Genomic DNA, 21,979 nt, shown 5'->3' on the forward strand with positions numbered 1-21,979 from the left:
TGTAAATTAGTTATGGTGGTGTTTTTCTTGTGAGATTTTGTCAGAATGCATCAATACAAGGCTGTCAAGGAAGATTTGATTTGTTATGACTGCCTCTTTTAACAGCTCCTTGTATCACAAAGGGCTGAGATGCAGACCTTTTCTCTTTAGACTCTTGAGTGTGTTGCACGCATCAACACTACAGGGTGGTAAATGGTTAGAAGATTAACAGCAAGGCATGCTAAGTGTGAACTGTTGAAGGGTTAAGAAACTCTTGAAGTCGACTGCAAGAAGTGTGAATTACGTGTGCATTCCCTCTCTCTTTCACGGTGTAACCTACCACCACAACGGAAAGGTGTTAAATGTCTAACCCCTGAACTCTAGACTGGGGTACGTAAAGGTCTTTGAAATAAGACTCACTCAGCAGACTCAGTTTATAATAATGAGGTTATGTGTGAATATTGTCAGTAATTTCAGAAAGCAGATTTTGATTGCCCTGGGGGTTTGTTGCCACCAGACACAATGTAGTGATTCAGCACAGAGAAATGGTAGAAAGACTTGAGATCAAATCACGTTCATGTATAACCTTGTTGTCTAATCTGAAGGTATAGGGAGCATTGTAGTATTTCCAAAACAATATGTGATGTTGTTACTGAGACTGCAGAGAGAAAACATTTTGATGTGTTATTAATTTACTTAATTTCTTTGAATAATCCTCAGAAGTTACAAGCTATATTCTAAAATATATATGTATTAATACATATGTGTATGAATATCTGTTGGCAGACAAAAAAGGACATACCACTGCCACAGTCTTGTTTACGCCACAATGTTTCCTTCCCATTGTCCTTGAGTACAAAGATAACCCTGTGAAATTCCTGTTGAGTTCCTCTCTCTGATTGAGAAGCTTGCATGGGCCCTGTAGGACAGATGCTCCGCTTGTAAAGGTCTCCAACCACATAAATAAAAGTATCTAGTCATAGATGTTGGCACTCTTATGATCTTTATAGACTATAGACTTGTCTTACGTTACATGGCCAATTGAGGGAAAACAATGCAGCTCCTGTCAGAAGTTAAGTTTATAATATTAGCCTACTCAATCATCTAAATAGGTTGGAATGGTAAAGATGCAGTTAAGAAAACATTTACATTAATACAATTGTGTTTAAATTATTTTGTTTTGTCTAAATACAGGGAACAAGGAAAACTTGGACAGTAATCTACATAGTAACTATAGCTCCTACAGTACTTGTATGAATATGTATTTGTACTATGTGCACCTTTTTATACATTTGATGAGACAAAATAGATGCTGAGGTAACTTGTCTTTCTAAGATAAGAAGTTGAAGTTTGACATAAATGCCAGTCGGTTCTTATTTCTCCATCACTTAAAGATGATTCTTTCTCTAAAGCCTCTTTGGCACTTCACAGACCTTGTGGGCCCCTCAGCCAACAATTGAACTCCTAATATAGCCCAAGTACTCTGTGGTGTGGTTTAAGGTTGCAGGGTTGCTGGATGCTTGGTGAACCTTTTAACGTCCTCCAATTCTCAGCTGCTCAATGTAGACTCCTCCTCTAATCAACACCATCCTGCTGGCCTTCTCATCACCTTGAGCCACACCAAAGCAGGTCAGCCTACAGTAGCCTTCAGGGCATCCAACAAGTCTGTGTGTCTGCTTTCTTTGCAGATAAGGGCCCTTTGCAGTTGAAAGGAGGAACTCTGTCATTTTTGTAAGTAGATGAGCCAACTGTCAAATAACCAGTTCACATGTTGTAAAGCACATATTGTTACAGAGATTTTGTAACATCTAAGTTCATTTGCCTGTGTTTTTTTCATATTTATGTATTTCAGGATATACAGATGGCGAACTAACAGAAATGTTGCATCTTCCATCCACAGAGTAAGATAACCTGGAGAAAGTTGTCTGTGGAGACCTACGTTGGCCAGCAAAGGTGCATCATGCCTTTTATGGTACGTGTCTACCCACCCACCAACAGAGCACTCATAGACACTCCTAAGCTCTTTATTTTATGAGGTAGGTGTTCCTTCTTTCCATTTTAATAAGATGCATTTGGATGAATACAGGTAATGGGACACTTTTATAAACATTAACTTATTAACCTTATTACTATGTTAACTAATGATCTTATACCATTATTATGTATTCAGCCATTTCTAACACCTTCGATCTGCTGTAATTAAGGGCTGATTTACATTCCTGTAGAGGACTGTGGAAGTGCATGTTTTTTAGTAATCAGTTGCGCTGCTGCTTTATGACTTGCATTGCTGAAGTTTGAGAGTTGAGTAAAATGCTCAAGATTGTCTAACTTCTACAATTTTCAGGAAATGTTGAAAAGTGATGAGAAATGGTACTAAAATAAATAATGTTAAATAATATTTTGAAGGCAAATACATTTTTGTTCATGAACACCAACAAAATTATACAAAAATGAAGAAAGTGTATGTTTTATGAAGTCAATTCTTCGTTCTTGTACAACAGTATTTTACTGTTCCATTTGCAGACATTGCCTTTTTGAATGAAAAATAGCCACGTTGATATTTTGCCTCAATTTATCTAGGAAGAATGAAATGAAAAAACAAAAACAAAAAGGTTGCTTAGCAACAACCAAATTTTTCTAGATCTAGATCTAATTTACTAATTAATTAGGTAACTAGTATTGGCTAGTAATGCTGATTATTGTAGAAACCTAAATCGGTTTTACTGTAACTGAATTATTATTATTATATATATATGTGGGACTGACAATATATGTCGTTATTGTGATAAATTATGTCACAATACAATATGCTTTTTTACGTATTAATATGTTACATAAAATTCCTGAATACTTGTTTCAGTATAAAGAGAGCAGAATTAGTCCTGTTTAACTGGATTTAGTGCAACACAGTATGGCAAATATTGAGTAAAATCATTGTGTTCACAGTTTTTGATAGTATGTATGGTTTCAAGCGTGGCACTGATGGTTATTTTTTCTCTGTTCGAACTGATCAGATGTCTGAAAGAATAAATATCGTGTATCATGAAAATTTCTTAAATTATGGCACAGGGAGGACGAACAGCATGTTAGGAAGGTGGTCCAAATTTTAGCTCATTAGTGTATATATATATATAGCATAATTTTAACACTATTTTCTGTTATTTATTCATTTCTATCTTTCCAGGGAATTTGGTCAAATAAGGGTTATTCTTATTTGTGTGCCTGACTTTGCTTTGATCCGACTAATTAAGACATTTTCTTTGATGGGGAGAAACTATATCTTACTTATTGAATCTATTTACTAACAATAACTAATTTTATATTGCCTCTAATTAGAAGTGCTTCTGAATAATAAATCATAGATTATTGATAGATTGTTTGAAAACAAGCTTATTATTCTTATTATTATTGTATAAGATTTTGTTATTCTAGGGAATTCAGAAATAATATAAAGTGGGCAAGGTTGGCATAAACTGGAAACACATAGTTTCTCTAATATTTTAATTTATAACATCAAAATTTCCCTCCACTGGAAATAAGAGGCTACAACCATGAAAAAATTCCAGGCAGTTATTCCTCCTCCACCAAACTTTGCAGTTGGCACTGTTCTTGTGCATCCACCAAACCCGAATTAATCTGTCAGAGTGCAAGATGGTGATGCATGATTCATCACTTTAGAAAATGAATTTCCATTGCTCCAGAGTCCAGTCGTGACATGCTTTACACCACTCCAGCTGATGTTCCCCATTACGCATGGCCATCTTAGGCTTATGTTCTGCTGCTATGCTACAGTAGTCATTACAGAAACCATCCATGAAGCTCCTAACAAATAGTTCTTGTGCTAAAGTTGCTTCCTGTAGTGGTTTGGAACTCTGTAAGACAATTTTTCCATGCCTCAGTACTCTGCAGTCCTGTCCTGTACACTTGTGCACCCCACCACTGAGCTGTTGTTTTGCTTGTAGACCTTTCCACTTCACAGTAACAGCGCTGACAGTTGGCTGGGGCAGCTCTAGCAGGGCAGAAATTTGACAGACAAACTTGATGAAAAGACATTTTATGACAGTTTCACTTTAAAGGTTACTCAGCTCTTGAGTATGACCCATTCTACTTAGAATGTTTGTCTGTGGAGACTGGATGGATATGTGCTTGATTTTATACATCTGTTAGTAACAGGTGTGGCTTAAATAGCCAAACTCACTAATTATGGATGTCCACATACTTTTGCCATGTAGTACTTTTATCAGGCACCCCTACCCAACCCTCCACTGCCAAAGCCATCAATGGACCATAGAATCACGTTCTGACCAGATATTATTTAGGTGGCGGTCCATTCAGACCACCGCAGTGACACATGTTTGGCTTTAGAATTGTTTAAAAAATTAACAAGAATAATGTTAAATAGTTTAACACATTCATAAATTAAATGACTACTTTATGCTGATGTTTGATGCTGAAATGTGAAATGATTTTTATTTGATTGTAATTTTGTATTTTTTGTATTTAATATATTTCACTTCATTTAGTTAGTATTATCATTTATTATTTTTCACAGAATGTACTGAATGATTAGGAATTATTATTTTATTGTATTGTCATAAATCCTGGAATTATAATTGTTTCAAGGATTTGTGTTAGTCTATGTTTTGTGTTAAACCTTTCAACTGGTAGACTCATATGATATTTTTCTGGGTCAGTGCACATTAGTTCTGAGAAGGAATTAAGGGCTGTTACTGTGTGATGATGAACTGTATAATCCAAAAAACTGTTGTTATAATCAGAAAACAAGGTCTAGTACAAAATAATAACATTTCTTTGTGTTTGGCATCATTATTATGTTCATGGCATGAAAGTATGCATTACAGTTTTAATATAGAATGTTTGGCACACAATTTTTTAAGGGCCTTTTTTTAGACAATGGATAAAGTTATTGGTGTTATCATTTCTTTAGAATATAGAGTATCTGTTTGTCTTTTTAAAGTTGGCCACATTGTGAATTTTATTTTCTGAAATAGAAGGGATAATGCAGACACTCTCCCTTTAAGCCAGGCCTAAATTTGCACGTTGTCTGGTTTTGGGGAGCATCCAAATATTAATGAATTACACAACTTTTGCAGTAAAATATTTTATATAACCATTCATTTCACAAACTAGCAGTTATCAAAGTTATATTAAAAAACGTTTGTGCTTTGTTCTACCTCAAGTGGGGTTATGTCGACTTTTAGATGCCTTTGTTCTCTACTAATAGAATTGTGATTGAGAATTTTAGATTTTCATACTGTTTTCATTTTGCCACTCTTTACTTTGCTGACTAACCTGCATGCTTGCATTTGTATTTTTTGATGCCATCTGCATGTTTTCTGTCATTTTGTTTGTAACATAAGTGAGTTTAACATTTTCTTCCAGTGTTTACAAATGTATATAAAAAAAGGCAGATAAAGGTTCAAAGGCTTTTGTCCAGAGCTCTACTGATGAGCTTATTTGTTAAGTATTTTCAACCCTTCTTTCACTTTTGTAACAATTCTTGTTTTTTTTATCTGATATACATTTTCTGCTCACATCTTATTGCTCTTAGCTAAATCAAAATCAGTAACACTGCATTGTTAAAACAGAAGAAACAGCAAAACAAAAGGTTTATTTGCACAGTAATTTTTATTCTATTCACCTACAGATGCTGAAGTCAAGGAGAAGAACTAAGCCACAGTGATCTGAGATTTCTGAGACACAAAAGTGGTTACTTCACTCTTCATCATGTCCTTTCTGTGAGAGGAAAAGACAGAAAAAAGACAGTAGGTGTAGGAAGTTCTTAGTTAACTAGACCAGGCTCTTTCTTTCTCAGTCTATAGCCTTGATTTAGTGAGGTAATTTTAGAAAAAATGGTTGTCTCTATACCATGCGCTACCGATCTAAGTGAAATATTTAAAATAATTTTAACTGAACAACTGTAGAACCTCTGAATATCCACAAGTGTCTTCGAGTGGTTGTTAAGGATTGTCAATTGATTATGTAATATTTAAAATCCATAACTTTGTTTGTATTTAGCATCAAAACAAAATATTTTTGCCACTAGGAGAGCAATATTACCCAGAGTATGTGATACAAAAACAATAGCATTAAGCAAAGTCATTATTAGTGTGCTTATAGAAAAATAAATAGGAAAGTTGTGCTAATGAGTGAACTTACTTTAGTTGTATCGCGACTTTTGGCTCTCAGCTTGTTGACCTGAGACTCTGCAATATCAGCTCTCTCTTGTGCCTCATCCAGCTCATGTTGCAGCTTGCGGAACTTGCCTAGATGGACATTGGCCTGCTCCTCCTGAAAAATGAGTACACACATACAAAATCCAAAAATATGACACATTGATACATTTACTACGATGGAAATACAAGAAAAACATTTGCGTTAAAAAAAAATGCAGTCACAGGCCAGCACTTACAAACTGCAACATAATTCAAGGCATGAATTACTGTGTAGACTGATATGACCCACTGGATCATACCCACTGAAAGTACACAAGGATCAAAGAAATACATGCAGCCTACTAAAGAATATGCCATTGATTAGCTGTTGTGCAGATTCTCATGACTTTTGCCACATTGGAAAACTTTAGTGTAACTGGTCATTTCCCTCAGACTAAAAGGTATTTTCTGTCATAAAATAACAGATTTATTTTTATGTGCTAATGTTGAAGATAAAGTCACTGAGGGGCTTGACATTTTTGTGTGAAGTGGCATTTTAGTGAAGTTAAAATAAAAACTATAACGTATCTGTTCATAATTTGGTCTGCAAAGTTAGTTTAAAGGTAAACTTTAAAGATAAGCTTAAGCTTGCTAAAAAAAGCCCTTCAGCTAATTGTTTTTATAAAAAGAATGCAATTTTATGACCATTAAAATGTTTTGTAATTTGGACAGATACATTTACTCAGTTTTCCTCTCACTGGCAGATGAGTCAAAAAAGTTCATTGTGCCCCCTCTGTATGCATAAGTAATATTATACACTTACAGCCTCTTCTGCAGCTCTCTTATAGGACTTGACTTTCAGCTGAAGTTTGTCTACTAGGTCTTGGAGACGAGTCAGATTCTTACGGTCTTCTTCAGTCTGCAAATAGAATCATGGGAACAGTCTTTTCTCATTTCTATCATTTATATATATTTTCAAAACGACAAAGCTTGTTAAAAAGTAGAAAAACCTGGTAGGTGAGCTCCTTAATGCGTCTCTCATATTTGCGGATTCCTTTTATAGATTCACTGGCCTTTCTCTGTTCTATCTCAACCTCATTTTCCAGCTCCCTGACCTGCAAAGGAACATATAAAATGTATATAATGTATATTTATCTAATGTATTTAAAAGTATACAATGTATATAAAGCAATTTTATTTACTCACTCTGGCCTCTAGTTTCTGGAGCTGCTTCTTGCCACCTTTCATTGCAATTTGTTCAGCTTCATCTAGACGATGCTGTAAGTCCTTGATGGTCTGCTCCATGTTTTTCTTCATACGCTCCAAGTGAGCACTGGTGTCCTGCTCCTTCTTCAGCTCCTCTGCCATCATGGCAGCATCAGTGATGGCTTTTTTGGCCTTTTCCTCAGCATTCCTGCACTCTTGGACAGCCTCCTCTACCTCACTTTGAAGTTGAGTTGTGTCTCCCTCCAGTTTCTTCTTCTGGTTCAGCAGGCTGGTGTTCTGTATTAGAGATTGTTGGTGCTTATATTGAATCTGTAACTTAATAATAGATCTTTCATTATAGCAATAATTGAAATCTATAGATTACCTGAGAGTGCAGCAGCTGAACCCTCTCACTGACGTCCAGAAGTTCCTGCTCTGCCAGTTTCCGGCCTCTCTCAGTCTGCTCCAATGTTGATCTCAGCTCATCCAGTTCAGCCTGCAGCAGATTGTTGCGTCTCTCCACAATAGCGATGTTCTCTTTGAGATCATCATTACCACGGAGAGCATCATCCAGCTGGAGCTGGGCATCCTAGAAGGCAAAAGCTCCCAATGAATACATTTTATAATATCACAAATAATGAGAGACATTGATATTAACATGAACACAGACATTACGCTATGTGGTGCATACCTTCAGATGCCCATGGAGACCCTTGAGTTGCTTCTGTGCCTCTGCTGCCTGCCTGTTAGCCTGGTTGAGCTGGATCTCCATCTCATTAAGGTCTCCCTCCATCTTCTTCTTTATCCTGAGGGCTTCATTCCTGCTGCGAGTCTCAGACTCCAGAGAGCTTTGTAGGGTGTCCACCACTCTCTGGTGATTCCTCTTGGACTGCTCCATCTCCTCATCCTTCTCCGCCAGCTTTCGCTCAATATCAGCCTTCACTTGATTGAACTCCAGCTGAGCCCGCAAAATCTTTCCTTCTTCATGCTCAAGGGAGGCCTATTAGATCACAACAAACATTTACAATGTAATTTTATTACATCATCATTGAGATTTTATGTAGATGGGATCCATGTCTGTACTTGCAGAATCTGAAAGGTCTGCAAATAGGTACCTCAGCCTCTTCAAGAGCAGACTGGATTTCGGCCTTTTCCTGCTCCAGCTGTTTACGAATTTTCTCCAGTTCATGGATGCTTTTTCCACTCTCCCCAATTTGCTCAGTCAGGTCAGAAATTTCCTCTGTTTGTCAGGAAAGATACCTGTCAGTGTATGCTAAAAACCCCACCACTGTTTGAGACCTTTGAAATAAACATGGATACCTTGGAGGTTTTTGTTCTCCCTCTTCATAGTCTCCAGGTGATCAAGAGACTCCTCATAAGAGTTCTTCAGTTTGAAGAGTTCAGTGCTAAGAGATCTGGCCTCCTTCTGGGAGCTCTCTAGCTCACTCTGAGATTCTTCATATTTCTGCTTCCACTCTGCAAGAACCTGTTCAATTCCAACAAAAACATGTTTGGGATAAGTGGCCTTTGAACTAAGGGCACTGCCAAATGTTAGACAGACAGACAGATGACTAGATAGATGGATAAGGGTATGGACAGATAGATGTATGAATGGCTGTACTTTATTGATCCCCAAGGGACCACCTTATCACCTTGTCAAAGTTTCTTTGCTTCTTGTCCAGAGCTGCAGCAGCAGCATTGGATCTTTCTACATCAACCATGAGGTCTTCTATTTCATTCTGGAGTCTGTGCTTGGTCTTCTCCAGAGAGGAGCATTTGGCATTGACAGCTTCCACAGCTTCCTCTGCATCTTGCAGACGCTGAGCAAGTTTTTTCCTGTGTGACAGGATGGTAAAAGTTTCAGAAAATGTGAATAAAGCTTTTAATTTCAAAAACAAAAAAGAAAAGTATTATGCTCCATAGTAAAGATGAAGTGCTAAAAGGAAAAAATGAAAAGTCACTGGATGTGTGATTTCTTACTTTGCATCCTCCAGCTCCTCTGTTCTCTGGATGGCATCAGTTTCATACTTGGTTCTCCACTGAGCCACTTCAGAGTTGGCCTTGGACAGACTGCGCTGCAGCTCAGCCTTGGCCTCCTGCTCCTCCTCATACTGCTCTCTCAACAATTCAGCGTCATGGCGAGCAGACTGCACTGCATGGGCCAGGGCATTCTTAGCCTGTAAGAGACAGGCCAATATCTTGTTCACTGCATATGATCACATAATGTATTGCCAGGTTAAATGATTTGGTAACTCAAATACTAGAAATACCTTCACTTCCTCTTCAAGTTGTCTCTTGAGGTCCTCAATCTGTTGCGTATAGGACTGCTTGCCTCTGGTCAGCTGAGAGACCAAGGAATCCTTCTCCTCCAGCTGTCTTGCAAGTTCACCTTGATTACAGGTTGATTACAGTACTTCAAATGTTTGTATGTTGTGACCTTATGTTTAATACACACTTTTTATTTTAGTCCTTACCATTCTCAGTTTGGAGTTTAGCTTTGTGCATGCTCAAGTCATTGATGCTGCGTTGTCCTTCCTCATATTTATTTCTGTACTCAGTCATCTGGTCCTCTAGAGTCCTGCACATTTTTTCCAAATTTGTCTGAAACAGAGAATATACATTAAAAATGCAATAGTAAAGATAAACATATATGAAAAAGACCATTATGCTTACCTTGGACTTGACAATTTGCTCCATGTTGGAAACCACATCATCCAGCTCAAGTCTGAGTTCACTCTTCTCTTTTTCAAGCTTCTGCTTCACACGCTGAAGGTTGTCAATCTGTTCTCCCAGATCCGCCACACTGTCAGCATTTTTCTTCCTCAGTGTAGAAGCAGTGGCTTCATGTTGGAGAGTGGCCTCTTCAAGGTCTCTGCGCAGTTTCTGGAACTCAGCCTCTCTCTTCTTGTTCATTTCTATCTGGGCAGCAGTGGCTCCACCAGCCTCCTCCAGCCTCTCACTGATCTCTTCCAATTCTCTTGATAAGTCTGCCCTCTGTTTCTCAACCTTGGCCCTGGCGGCTCTCTCTGCCTCCAGCTCTTCTTCAAGTTCCTCAATACGGGCCTACCACATCAAGTACAATGTGAGCAATACAGACTCTTGTTGAACAAATCAGCTATAAACTTTCAATCAGCGTAGGTGTTTTGCACCTCACCTGCAGCTCTTTCAGTTTCTTCTGTAACTGGGCTGCTAGTGCTTGCTCATCTTCAATCTTACCGTTGAGCTGGCTGATCTCGAAATCTTTCCTGTGGCAAAAATGCAGTGAGTGAAGATCTTACAAGTGAATTAGTGATCATTCATACAAAAACATTTTTTTTATTACACTTACTTTTTTAGTCTCTCTTCTAGCTGTTGCTTGTCATTTTCCAGGTCCATAACATTCTCTTGGGTCAATTTTAAGTCCCCTTCCAGCTTCCTCTTAGCCCTCTCGAGGTCCATGCGCAGCTTTTTTTCCTGTTCCAAAGATCCTTCCAGCTACCAAGAAAATTATACAGAGCTTAAAATCCAGTTCACTACAAGGTGTCTCTACAGTGTAAGTATATATGTTTAACCAGTTACTGACATCATCAACTTGCTGCTCCAGCTTGGCTTTGGCCTTAGTCAGAGTGTTAACTTTGTCTTCCTCACTCTGGAGGTCGTCCAGTGTTTGCTGGTGGGCTTCCTGCAGAGCTTTCTTTTCTTTGGTCAGCTTAGCAATGATTTCATCCTGTGCTGCCATCTCTTCAGTTAGGTTTTTAACCTGTGAATAGGAAACGTATGCTGAATGTTACCAAAAGCAATTGTACTAATGTCACTTTTAGCGGAGACCCGACAAACCTTATTCTCAGTGGCATGCTTCTCTTTCTCCACTTTGGCCAGAGTAAGTTCAAGATCATCAATATCCTTCTTAAGCTCAGAGCATTCATCCTCCAGCTTTCTCTTTTTAGAAGTTAGTTCAGCATTCATCTCTTCTTCATCCTCTAGTCTTTCAGTCAGCTCTTTGCATTTGGCTTCAAGCTGGATCTTGTTCTTAATCAGACCTTCACAACGCTCTTCAGCATCACAGAGATTGTCTTGCTCCTGTTTTAAAATAGAAAGAGCAAAAAATAGAAAATAAATTAGTGTTTTCTATAATCTTTTGGAAAAGACTGCTCCATTATGATATTACAAACCATAAACTCACAGTCTGGACTTGGAGCTGTAGGTCGTTTTTCTCTTGGAGGAGAGTGACCATTTTCTCTTCTAGTTCCTTCCTGCGGGCTTCGCATTTAGCATAAGCCTCTTTCAGCTTCATGAATTCCTCCTTCATGTTGGCCATCTCTTTCTCAGCCTCAGCAGATCTTAGCAGTGGCTTGATCTTGAAGTACAGCTTCATCCAGGGCCAGTTCTTTACACCCATGAAGGCACGGACATTCCACTGGATAACAAGCAAGGCATCCCTGCCATGTGATAACACATTGTTATAAAAGTTCTGTGAATATATTTTATTTAAGCTATTAGAATGTTAGCGTATTCAGATTTTAAGATAAGTATTCAAAATGGTTTTCACAATATTTAAAAAGTAAAGGCTGACTCCACACTATATGACTTAAATCACTGTATCATTTGTATGGCAATGTCAGTGTTTCCCCATCTCTGTCTCAACATGATTGTTATAATTTCAGAGGAGAAATTACATAAGCATTCACACTTTAGCCAGAATGGAGCTTCCCCTCCATTTGGTTGGGTATACACTGACTGTACAGAGGCCTTCTAGGAAGTGACGATTGTTGTTTTGTAGTTTTTTGGCTTCATCCCTCTAGTTTCTCCACATGGTCTTATCATTCATGGATGCTCTCACTACTTGTCATGCATTGTTTATGCTACAAGATTTTGTGCCAGTAGTTATAATATATATGTATGCTTCAGATTGTCAGGGCATCTGGAGTGGCTCCAAGACTTGAAAATTCAGGCTTATTAATGAAGCATGCACTTAGCTGTAGAGTTTTACCTGCGCTCAACAATCTTCTGGAACTCAATTCTCGAGAGAAGACCTCGAGACCAAGCCTGAATACGAGTGATGATGAGAGCTAGACGATCGTCTCGCATCTCTTCAAGAAGACCTAGAAGACCAGCTTTGAAGAATACCTAGAAAAATAGCAGATAATATTTCAGTATATGTGTATGTGCACATTTTTTTCCTGAGTAACATAAGCTTTAAATTAATGCAGTAAACTTGCAACAATAGAACCTTAGTATGTCCAAACTTGTACTGATTATGGTCAATGTCCAAAGAACCCAACAGTTTCTCAGCTCCCTTCCTACTGTCAATGAATTGTCCTTCAGGAATAGCAGCAGGATTCAGAATACGGTATCTGCAGATGCACAGTTCAAGGAATTGTTAGAATCATTCTTATTGTAATGAGACTTTTTAGCATGTAAGACTGCCTGTGATTGTTTGAAAAATATGTTACATGAAATTAATAGATTTTATATAAAATTAATACATGCAACTGAAATAGAGTAGCAAATGAAGTAGTCTATTTGACTGTTTATGTATATGAAAAAATATAAAAAGATACATTCATGATCTTGTTCAATCAATTTCCGGCTGTGCAACGGGGTCAGTTTTGAAAAAAAAGCTGTGTTATGCTGAGTAAGTATATGAATTCAAGTATTAAGTATGAATTCTACCTTATTCAGCCATCTGCAATTTCCACAATAAAGCATTTAACTTGATTAAAACACCTAGGATGAAAAAGATGTTTCATGACATGCAGACACATTACCTCTGTTTAAAGTCACCGTACAGAATCCTGTTGGGGAAGCCCTTTCTGCAGATTCTGATGCCTTCCAGCACACCGTTACAGCGCAGCTGGTGCATGACAAGAGGGTTCTCCATGGCCCCAGGGGTCTTGGTCTCATTGGGGATGATACAGCGCACAAAATGAGGATGAGTTGATCTCAGGTTGGTCATCAGCTTGTTCAAATTCTCCTAAAGATGGAACACAGCACATTACACATGGACTTTGACCACATATACAGTAGTTTTGGTGCCCCTAATCAAATCACTTGTTCTGTTGATTTTCTAAGTGAAAGAAAAGTTACACATCCTCTATAGCGCACTTAGCACACTTCTGCACATTTTAACGCAAAGGTACTGTTTATTAAATTAATTTAACTTTTTAGGGGGGAAAAGTGCAAAAAGTTGACACATTTTCTATGTTAAAATTAAATTGTGCACTGAAATCTGCAGTAAAAAAATTGCATATATAGGTTTGATGTCTGTAGAGAATGTTGGTTTTCCATGAACATAAAAACATGTATTTTACTAGGGGTGTTCAAACTTTTGCATATGCCTGAATGACATATATCAAACGACTTTCATTACATAACAGAAAATCTCTCCCTTTTTGACTGTTATATATGTACTGTTAGGAGTGCAGGAAAAAATCAATTCTTAGATGCATCGCGATGCGGACATGGACGATTCTGAATCGATTCACAAATGTCAAAAATCGATTTTCTAAATAGTTAATTTATAACATAATGTTGACGGAACGCAAAGGGTGGAACTTGGAAGTGCGGAAGTGCAGCGCCCGGACAGTAAGAAAAACACAAGTGGAAGAGCGAGAAATCCGACCGGCTCCCTCTGCATTAAAAGCCAGGTTCAGTCAGGAGTCACAACACAAATGTTAACATTTTGTCCTTTCAACAAAAATCAAACCACCTTGGGAGCCACAACATTTAATGTCCAGTATGTCTCAGTATATGTTAATGTCCTAGTATAGGCTAAACAATATAAACGAAAATGTAGATTTACTTCGCTCTGCTTTAAGCTTCAGCTGTAGCCGCTTTCCTCCTCCGGCAGAAAACTTTTCCTCAGAAGTAGATCAGTTAAGTGTCTCTCAACGTTCGACTGTTTTACGAGGCTGAAGTCGCTTCTTATTCTCCAGCTTCTTGTTCGAATTTACCCGTTCCACCTTAAATTGTAACTGAGGCGCCGAATGTAAATGCGCCACCATTTAAGGTGGAACAGGAGAATTCGAAAGAGTGCTGACTTCAGCTTTGCCACTTTTTAGTGTGTGACAGTCTCTTGTTGCAGATTTAACGTACCAGGAAACCAACTGCGCTGCTTATAAATGGGAATAACGCATCGCTGCTATGTGACCTGCAGTCTGCACGCCGGTTCTCAGTCGTTGCGAAACAGGGCTTTTGCGCTATGTTGCACACGTCCCGTCTCAGGCATATTTTACTGACACAGCGATCCCCCCGTCTCTATAACGAGACCAAAACCGAAGTTATAAAATCACTAAAGAAAACGGGTAGAATAGCTGTAACATGTGCTGCGTGGACATCCACTGCCTCTGGGTCTTATTTCACCGTAACTGCGCATTTTATCGCAGATGAGTGGCAGCAGCTTCTCGTGCTCCAAACAAGAGCACTGAATGAGAGCCGTCTAGTTCACTTACCACATTACTCCCATTTGTTTTATTAAAAAAGATATTGGAAGTAAATTCATTATGGATCATTACAAATACTTTGCTTAAAAAGTACGAAGTCACTTTAAATAACAATAACACCGAGTCACTTAGTCACTTTAAAATGTATATTGTCTCTATATTCTGTGTATATTTTGTGTATATTTAATATATTTCAGTTGGTTTTTCTTGTATTTTTATTTTTACTTATTTACTTTCTGTAGAGTGATTAGCTGAGCCTCTCCACAAGCATTTCAATGCATAAATGTCCTGACATGTTGTGCAAATGACAAATAAACTTGAAACTTGAGCTCACAGTGAGAAAATATAAATGCTATATAGAAAAAAAAGATGCATCGAGATGCATCGATAATCGTTTTATAATCACATCGCAGCCCTCTGAATCGTAATCGAATCCTGAGGTGCCTAGAGATTCCCACCCCTATGTACTCTACATAACCCCTTCTACAAAAAAATATCACAGATCTCTTTTTGGCTGTTTTTATAGGCATAACATTGCCAATGTTTGAGTTGGCATATACATAGTTACATATACATAGTTTTCTGCAAACTCTTTGTCTCACCCTGTGAAGGGCAGATACAGTCTGGAAAGAAGATCCCTTTTTCTTCTTTTCCTTTGCTTTTCCTCCACCTTCCGTGACTGTTAAGATACAATACGTGATGATTAAATACCTTTGTCTTCTGAGAATAAAACCCTAAGTGTTTGTTCCTGAAATATTGTAAGACATTCCTCATCTAGTTCACATACCTGAATCAGCACTGGCATAATTTGCAAACAGAAGAGCCAACAGTTTCATGGTGGACTTCTGATACAACCCCACAACAGTTTCATTGAGGGGATCCTTGTTCTTCACCAGCCAGTTGATGATGTTATAGTCAACAGTGCCAGCATAATGAATCAAGGAGAAGTGGGCCTCTGGTTTACCCTTCACAATCCTGGGCTTCTGGAAGTTAGCTGATTTTCCCAAGTGATTATCATAAAGCTTAGCTTTAAATGTGGAATCAGTGGCCTTGGGGAACATGCACTCCTCTTCAAGGATGGACATGATACCCATGGGCTATAGAGAGAAATAACAGTATTTAGAAATGGCACATGAACATGCTGTGTCCATATTGAGGACTTTAGGCTTACTGACCTTTTCAATGAGATCAATACAGGCTTGTAAGTCCATGCCAAAGTCAATGAATGTCCATTCAATGCCCTCCTTCTTGTACTCTTCTTGCTCCAGCACAAACATGTGGTGGTTGAAAAACTGCTGCAACTTCTCATTAGTGAAATTGATGCACAGCTGCTCAAAGGTGTTGAACTGTTAAGGGAAATGCACATTATTCTTTATGTTGATTCACTCCTGGTAAAATAATCTTTGGCATTATAAGAGCAAGTTACTGCATAAGAAAACATACATCAAAGATCTCAAAGCCAGCAATATCCAGCACACCAATGAAGTACTGGCGAGGTTGCTTGGTGTCCAAAGATTGGTTGATCCTGACAACCATCCAAAGGAACATCTTCTCATACACTGCCTTAGACAGAGCACCAACAGCATAATACACCTAGGGAAGTGATTATGCATTCAAATGTTAATAGACAAAGTATTCATTTCATAGTCTTCTAGACTGCATGTATCCAGTTTGTATGTATTTCTGACCTGCTGTACATTCTGTCCTTTGGTAACCCACTCATTTCCTACTTTGACTCTCGGGTGACACAGAGCCTTGATGAGATCCGCAGAGTTCAGACCCATCAGATAAGCTGCTTTGTCTGCATCTGGAAATAATAGTTACCATTGTTCAGTCATCAAGTAATATCTGAGTATCATGTCATGTTCCTGAGACATACTCTGCTGCATCAGAGAACACTCAAATGGTGGAAATTTAAGACTAACTGAGAAATTTCGAGTTTGCTACATGTGTGTTTTAGCAAAAACCTACACTAAGACGTCTATAGGTATACAATAAGACACTTGAAGCCATTTGTTAAGATTAAAATGCAAAAAGTAATCACATAACATTAGGGCCAATCTCCCAGGTCCAGACTAAAAAGAATTTCCATTTGTGATTTAGTATTTATGATAGCACATTATGTTTTCCATAAAGAATCATTTTTAAAATGTGGGATGAATTTCACCTAAATGCAAATATTTATTTGATGTATCTATACTTACCTTCAGTGCCGTCTGCCTCAGCCTGCTCCTCTCTCTGCTTCTGCTTAAACCTCATGTTGCCAAAATGCATGACGGCACCAGTCAGCTTGTAGATGCTGTTTTTCTCCTCTTGGGTGAAGCCCAACACATCAAAGGCTTCCTAGAACAAAAACACAATGTCTGTCTAATGTCACTGAAGGAATTCCAGTTCTTAAGATGACTTCAGGATATACAGATGAAAATGTGAGAACATGGATAGCTCTGTTGATACATACATCAGTGGCCATCAGCTCCTCTGCATCATTAATAGAAGCTACTTGGGTCTCTCCTTGAGAGATGAAGGCATAGTCATAGGGGTTAGCAGTGATCAGCAGCATTTCTGTGAGAAAGAGAAGAGATATATGTTCTAGACATATTTCTTCTAACACAGGTGTAATGGAATTTAAATTGGTAGTGTATATATCTTCTGCTGACCTAACAGCTCAGGTTTCCTCTGAGACAGGATCTGGTAGAAGATGTGGTAGTCTCTCTCAGCTTTAAGCTGAAAAGTGACACGAGACTTCTCCAAAAGATCTGTATTACAAATACAATCAAATATAATTTAGATAGCCAAAGGTGCTCTTCTCACATCTTTACAAATGAAAAAGATTTGCCGACTTAAAGAATGCTTACAAGTCTCAATATCAGCAGAGGCAAGTTTTCCAGTGGCACCAAAGTGGATTCGGATGAACTTACCCTGTTAGAAAAGTAGATATAAATTAAATATTGTATCACATAATATTAGGATACATATGGCTGCTGAATCCTGCTAAAGTAAAACGGTAAACATTTTGTAACACTCACAAAACGAGAGGAATTGTCGTTTCTGATGGTCTTGGCATTACCAAAAGCCTCCAAAGCGGGGTTACACTGGATGATTTGATCCTCCAGAGTACCCTGGGTAAACAGCAAGAAGGAAATATTGTTATGAAAAGTAATTATCCATGTATTGGCCAGTGAAGCCATGTAATAGCTATAGATTTTCCAACCTTCTTATCAGTGGTTTCCCTCTTGAAACCTCCAGCAGCAATGCTGGCAAAGTACTGGATGACTCTCTTGGTGTTCACAGTTTTCCCAGCACCAGATTCTCCACTATGTATCACAATACAGAACATGTGTCTTAATAATAATAATCATCATAAGAGAGTATATATTGAAAATATATTGATAAATATAGCTTACTGTGATAAAACACAAACTTACGTGATGAGAATAGACTGGTTTTCCCTATCTGAAATAAAAGATATGTATGTATATAAATGTCACTGAATTCACAAAGGATGAATCACTATAACCACAACCATTACACTAAAGATTTAAAAAACATTTTTAAATCATTATGAGGAAAAATAACCGGTTAAAAAAGTAAAACCATAACATTGAGCCTCATAAGTTTCAGATAATTATTGTGAAAATAAATTTTTGTAGTTATTTAGCACTAGGAGTGCTGCAGTTTATACTTTATTTTTTTTAAGGTCTCAAACTGTGTTTGTTCTTGTTTTGATTAATTTATGAATACCTGCAAGCATGTACTGGTAGGCATTGTCAGAGATAGAAAAGATGTGAGGAGGAGCTTCACTCCTCTTCTTCCCTCTGTAGGCAAGGACAACTTCTTGGTTGTACACTGGCAGCCACTTGTAGGGGTTGACAGTTACACAGAAAAGCCCAGAGTAGGTCTACAAACAGAGAGAGAAATCTAGGTTCACTATTTTTTCACACATACAGAAGAGCTGTATAGATCAAGAACTACACGTGTCTAACTCACGTAGATCATCCAGGCTGCGTAACGCTCTTTGAGGTTAAACAGCACAGCAGGCTCGTGCAGGAAGGTGAACATCGCCATGTCCTCAATTTTATCGAACTTTGGCGGGTTTTGAGGGTGAATATCAGCCTCCTTGACAGTCACAGTCTGTGGACAAAAGTATGTTACATTTTATATGTGTAGCAGATTCAACACAACATCCCTGTAAAGTCTTGTACATTATAGAGACCATGTGAATATATTTAACCAATTAAGCTTTTAACCTTTCAATTAAGATTAAACTTCACACCTACATTCAGTTTGTGAATACTGTTCATTTTGTTAATGTTATTTGCTATGTTATTAAAGCATTTATTTAAAACTCTTTAGCCTTTGTGCAGTTACATTTCAGTTACAAATGGCCTATTTAGTTTCAGGAGTGAGGGAGGAATAATTTTACTGAATTAAAGTGTCAATCATATCTTATAGGATTGTTTATTTTCCTTACCGTTCCCTTAGATGTTTCGGCAGTGACTTTGTCACCATCACGACCGATGATAGATGCCTTGACAAACTCTTCTGCTGGATCAGGGACGAAACATTCCTTCTTCATGTCGAAGGGGCGAGTTTGGGCTTCCAGACGCTCCCTATCCGACTTCCTCAGGAATGGGGCTGCAGCCCCAAACTCCTCCATCTGAGCATCTCCCATCTTTCACCCTGAGATTATTGTAAGAATTATTACACTACACTACTATTAAGTGTTATGAAATTAGCCACATATTCTTCTGAAGAAAGCAAAATTGTGTATTCTGAGGACAGACGGATCTATAAAATTGTCTTTGACAATTCTAGCATTTAAGTGACTCACTTCTGCTGTTTCTCCTTTCCAGAAATGTGATGGTGTAATGCCCTAACGCCACACAAACAGAAAATATAAACCATTTAATTTAATGTATATGTCACATAACCTTTACAGCTCAGTATGGATCTAAAGTATACAGTACTCCTAAAAATCTCATGCATTATTTCTAAAATGAAATGAACATTATTAACACTACATATGAAGCACAAATTCTTTTGCAGCTGTAAATCAGTAGTATCCTCAAGAATGTTTTTTTCATTCCCCTTTGGGTTTAGAGAGTTTGTGGCTTCCCTGTCAGCTTACCTATAGATGACACACTTGAAAACCAGTCTTGTGTTTGTCACTCTTCTCGCCCTTTTATAATGCAAGGGGTCCTCTAAATATGGTTGCTGGCACCATATGATGCATTGTAGTGTCTCAGTTTGGTGCGACTACTGACGGCATGGTGGGGGGGTCAGTTTCTTTTGTTCTTGTAGTTTATGTCAGCAAGGGTCCACTGGGAGGTAATAGAGAACCATGCACATGCCAACTGTGTAATGCATAAGAGGAAAGAAATGCAGAGACGTGATAGTACGTCTGAAATGGATAGTAATGGGGATTGCATGCATTTGCTATCTGTATGTTAATATTTTGTATTCAAATGTAATGTTACTAAATCTGTGATTTCAGAATTTAAGTAGCAGTGATTTTAGCAGTTATAAATGTATGTATTGTTTTAGGATATTGATAGAATATATTGGATTTGAGAACCAGGAAATCGGTATGAAGCCAGGTTGATTACCTCAAGAAAACTAAAGGAGAAAAGTAGCAAAAAGTGATGGGAGTTATTTTTAGTTGACCTCTTTGAGTTATCCTATACCATGTTTATTTAGATTGAAGGATTAACAAAGTGTCTGTGTATTCAAGCTGTCACAGGTGCTTTTTGCCCATATGAGAGCGGCATCAGCTGTCTGTCTCTGAGTGGTAAAGCACAACCAAGGTCATTCCCCAGCTGGTGTGAATGCTTCACTCTGCCCTGTGGCGTTGAAACGGCATTGTTTCCTTGTCTTTCCAATTGAGGACAAAGATAACCACGTGAAATTCATGCCAAGTGCTTTTCAGTCATTGAGAAGAACAGCATGTACGATCTGACCCCATCCATTTTTGCATTGTCTTTTTGAGCATATGACCTTTACTCTAGAGATGCTGTTCACAAGGGCAAATATTTTACTTGCAGTGCTTTACATTTATAAAAAAGTCACTTTGTAGTTGGGGTGCTTATGTGGATGACACAATCATATGGAAAAGTTTGAACTCGCTGTCAAATTACATGTTCTGTTGATTAACTAAAAATAAGTTAACATTCACTACATGGAACAAATGTGACACTTTTTCTTCAAATCTTTAATTTTTAGTGCTCATTATCTATTTCATTTGCTGAGTATAACATTTTTGAAAAAAAATACAACATACAGTATAAAATTTCCAGTATGTTTCACCAAATAAAGTTATTGTTCATTTAAATATGCAGCACTGTGTTCTCTGTAGAGGATGTTAATTTGTTTTCACTTAGAAAATCAACAAACTGTCATTTGACCAGGGGCATGCAAACTTTTGCAGATGACTGTATATATCATACATAACATGAAAAGTATGAATGGTGTAAATTAAACGTTAAGGTGGTGTTTCTTTTTGTGAGATTTTTTCAGAATGCATCAATAAACAAGATCAAGGTCAAGGACCATTTGACTTGTTTTGACTATTTACTGTCTCCTCTAACAGCTCCTTGTGTCACCAAGGGCTGAGATGCAGACCTTTTCTCATTAGACTCTTTAGTGTGTCACACACATCAACACTACAGGGTGGTAAATGGTTAGAAGATTAACAGCAAGGCATACTAAGTGTGGACAGTTGAAGGGTAAAGGTTAGGAAACTCAGTACAAGGTGCAAGTTAACGGCAATAAGTGTGAATTGTGTTTGCATTCCCTTTCTCTTTCTTTAACCTACCACAACAACGGAAAGGTGTTAAATGTCTAACCCCTGAACTCTAGACTGGGGTACGTAAAGGTCTTTGAAATAAGATTCACTCAGCAGACTCAGTTTATAATAATGAGGTTGATTGCCCTGGGGGTTTGTTGCCACCAGACACAATGTAGTGATTCAGCACAGAGAAATGGTAGAAAGACTTAAGATCAAATCACATGCATGCACAACCTTGTTGTCTAATCTGAATGTATAGGGAGCATTGTAGTATTTCCAAAACAATATGTGATGTTGTTACTGAGACTGCAGAGAGAAAACATTTTGATGTGTTATTAATTTACTTAATTTCTTTGAATAATCCTCAGAAGTTACAAGCTATATTCTAAAATATATATGTATTAATACATATG

General features: G+C 37.9%; 1 protein-coding gene and 1 long non-coding RNA gene across 3 annotated transcripts; one reads left to right on the forward strand and one right to left on the reverse strand.

Moving 5' to 3' along the window:
- The first annotated feature begins 1,600 nt into the window (after positions 1–1,600).
- On the forward strand, positions 1,601–19,403 carry LOC118821033. Of its 2 annotated transcripts, XR_005008305.1 has the most exons (5): positions 1,601–1,710; positions 1,880–1,951; positions 5,648–5,765; positions 13,121–13,287; positions 19,265–19,403. It is a non-coding gene; the product is annotated as an uncharacterized LOC118821033 (long non-coding RNA). The 2 variants fall into 2 exon arrangements; XR_005008304.1 differs by lacking the exon at positions 13,121–13,287.
- Positions 5,610–20,219, reverse strand: LOC118821014 (myosin-7-like). Its single transcript, XM_036589425.1, has 39 exons — positions 19,911–20,219; positions 19,614–19,655; positions 19,254–19,462; positions 18,770–18,913; positions 18,524–18,680; positions 18,208–18,235; positions 17,994–18,096; positions 17,809–17,901; positions 17,638–17,701; positions 17,440–17,538; positions 17,241–17,344; positions 16,987–17,125; positions 16,471–16,589; positions 16,226–16,375; positions 15,958–16,128; positions 15,570–15,879; positions 15,385–15,461; positions 13,109–13,314; positions 12,571–12,694; positions 12,331–12,467; positions 11,524–11,779; positions 11,178–11,420; positions 10,924–11,100; positions 10,690–10,835; positions 10,516–10,606; positions 10,035–10,424; positions 9,836–9,962; positions 9,632–9,750; positions 9,342–9,538; positions 9,014–9,197; positions 8,682–8,847; positions 8,477–8,601; positions 8,053–8,361; positions 7,747–7,950; positions 7,362–7,658; positions 7,166–7,270; positions 6,979–7,074; positions 6,160–6,291; positions 5,610–5,736 (listed from the first exon to the last, which is right to left on the reverse strand). Exons 3-39 carry the CDS (start codon positions 19,452–19,454, stop codon positions 5,716–5,718), a joined length of 5,811 nt encoding a protein of 1,936 aa, XP_036445318.1. The 5' UTR covers positions 19,455–19,462; positions 19,614–19,655; positions 19,911–20,219; the 3' UTR covers positions 5,610–5,715.
- Positions 20,220–21,979: the final 1,760 nt, after the last annotated feature.

The sequence above is a fragment of the Colossoma macropomum genome, unplaced genomic scaffold (assembly GCF_904425465.1).
Source record: "Colossoma macropomum unplaced genomic scaffold, Colossoma_macropomum, whole genome shotgun sequence".
In the NCBI taxonomy this organism is placed as follows: domain Eukaryota; kingdom Metazoa; phylum Chordata; class Actinopteri; order Characiformes; family Serrasalmidae; genus Colossoma; species Colossoma macropomum.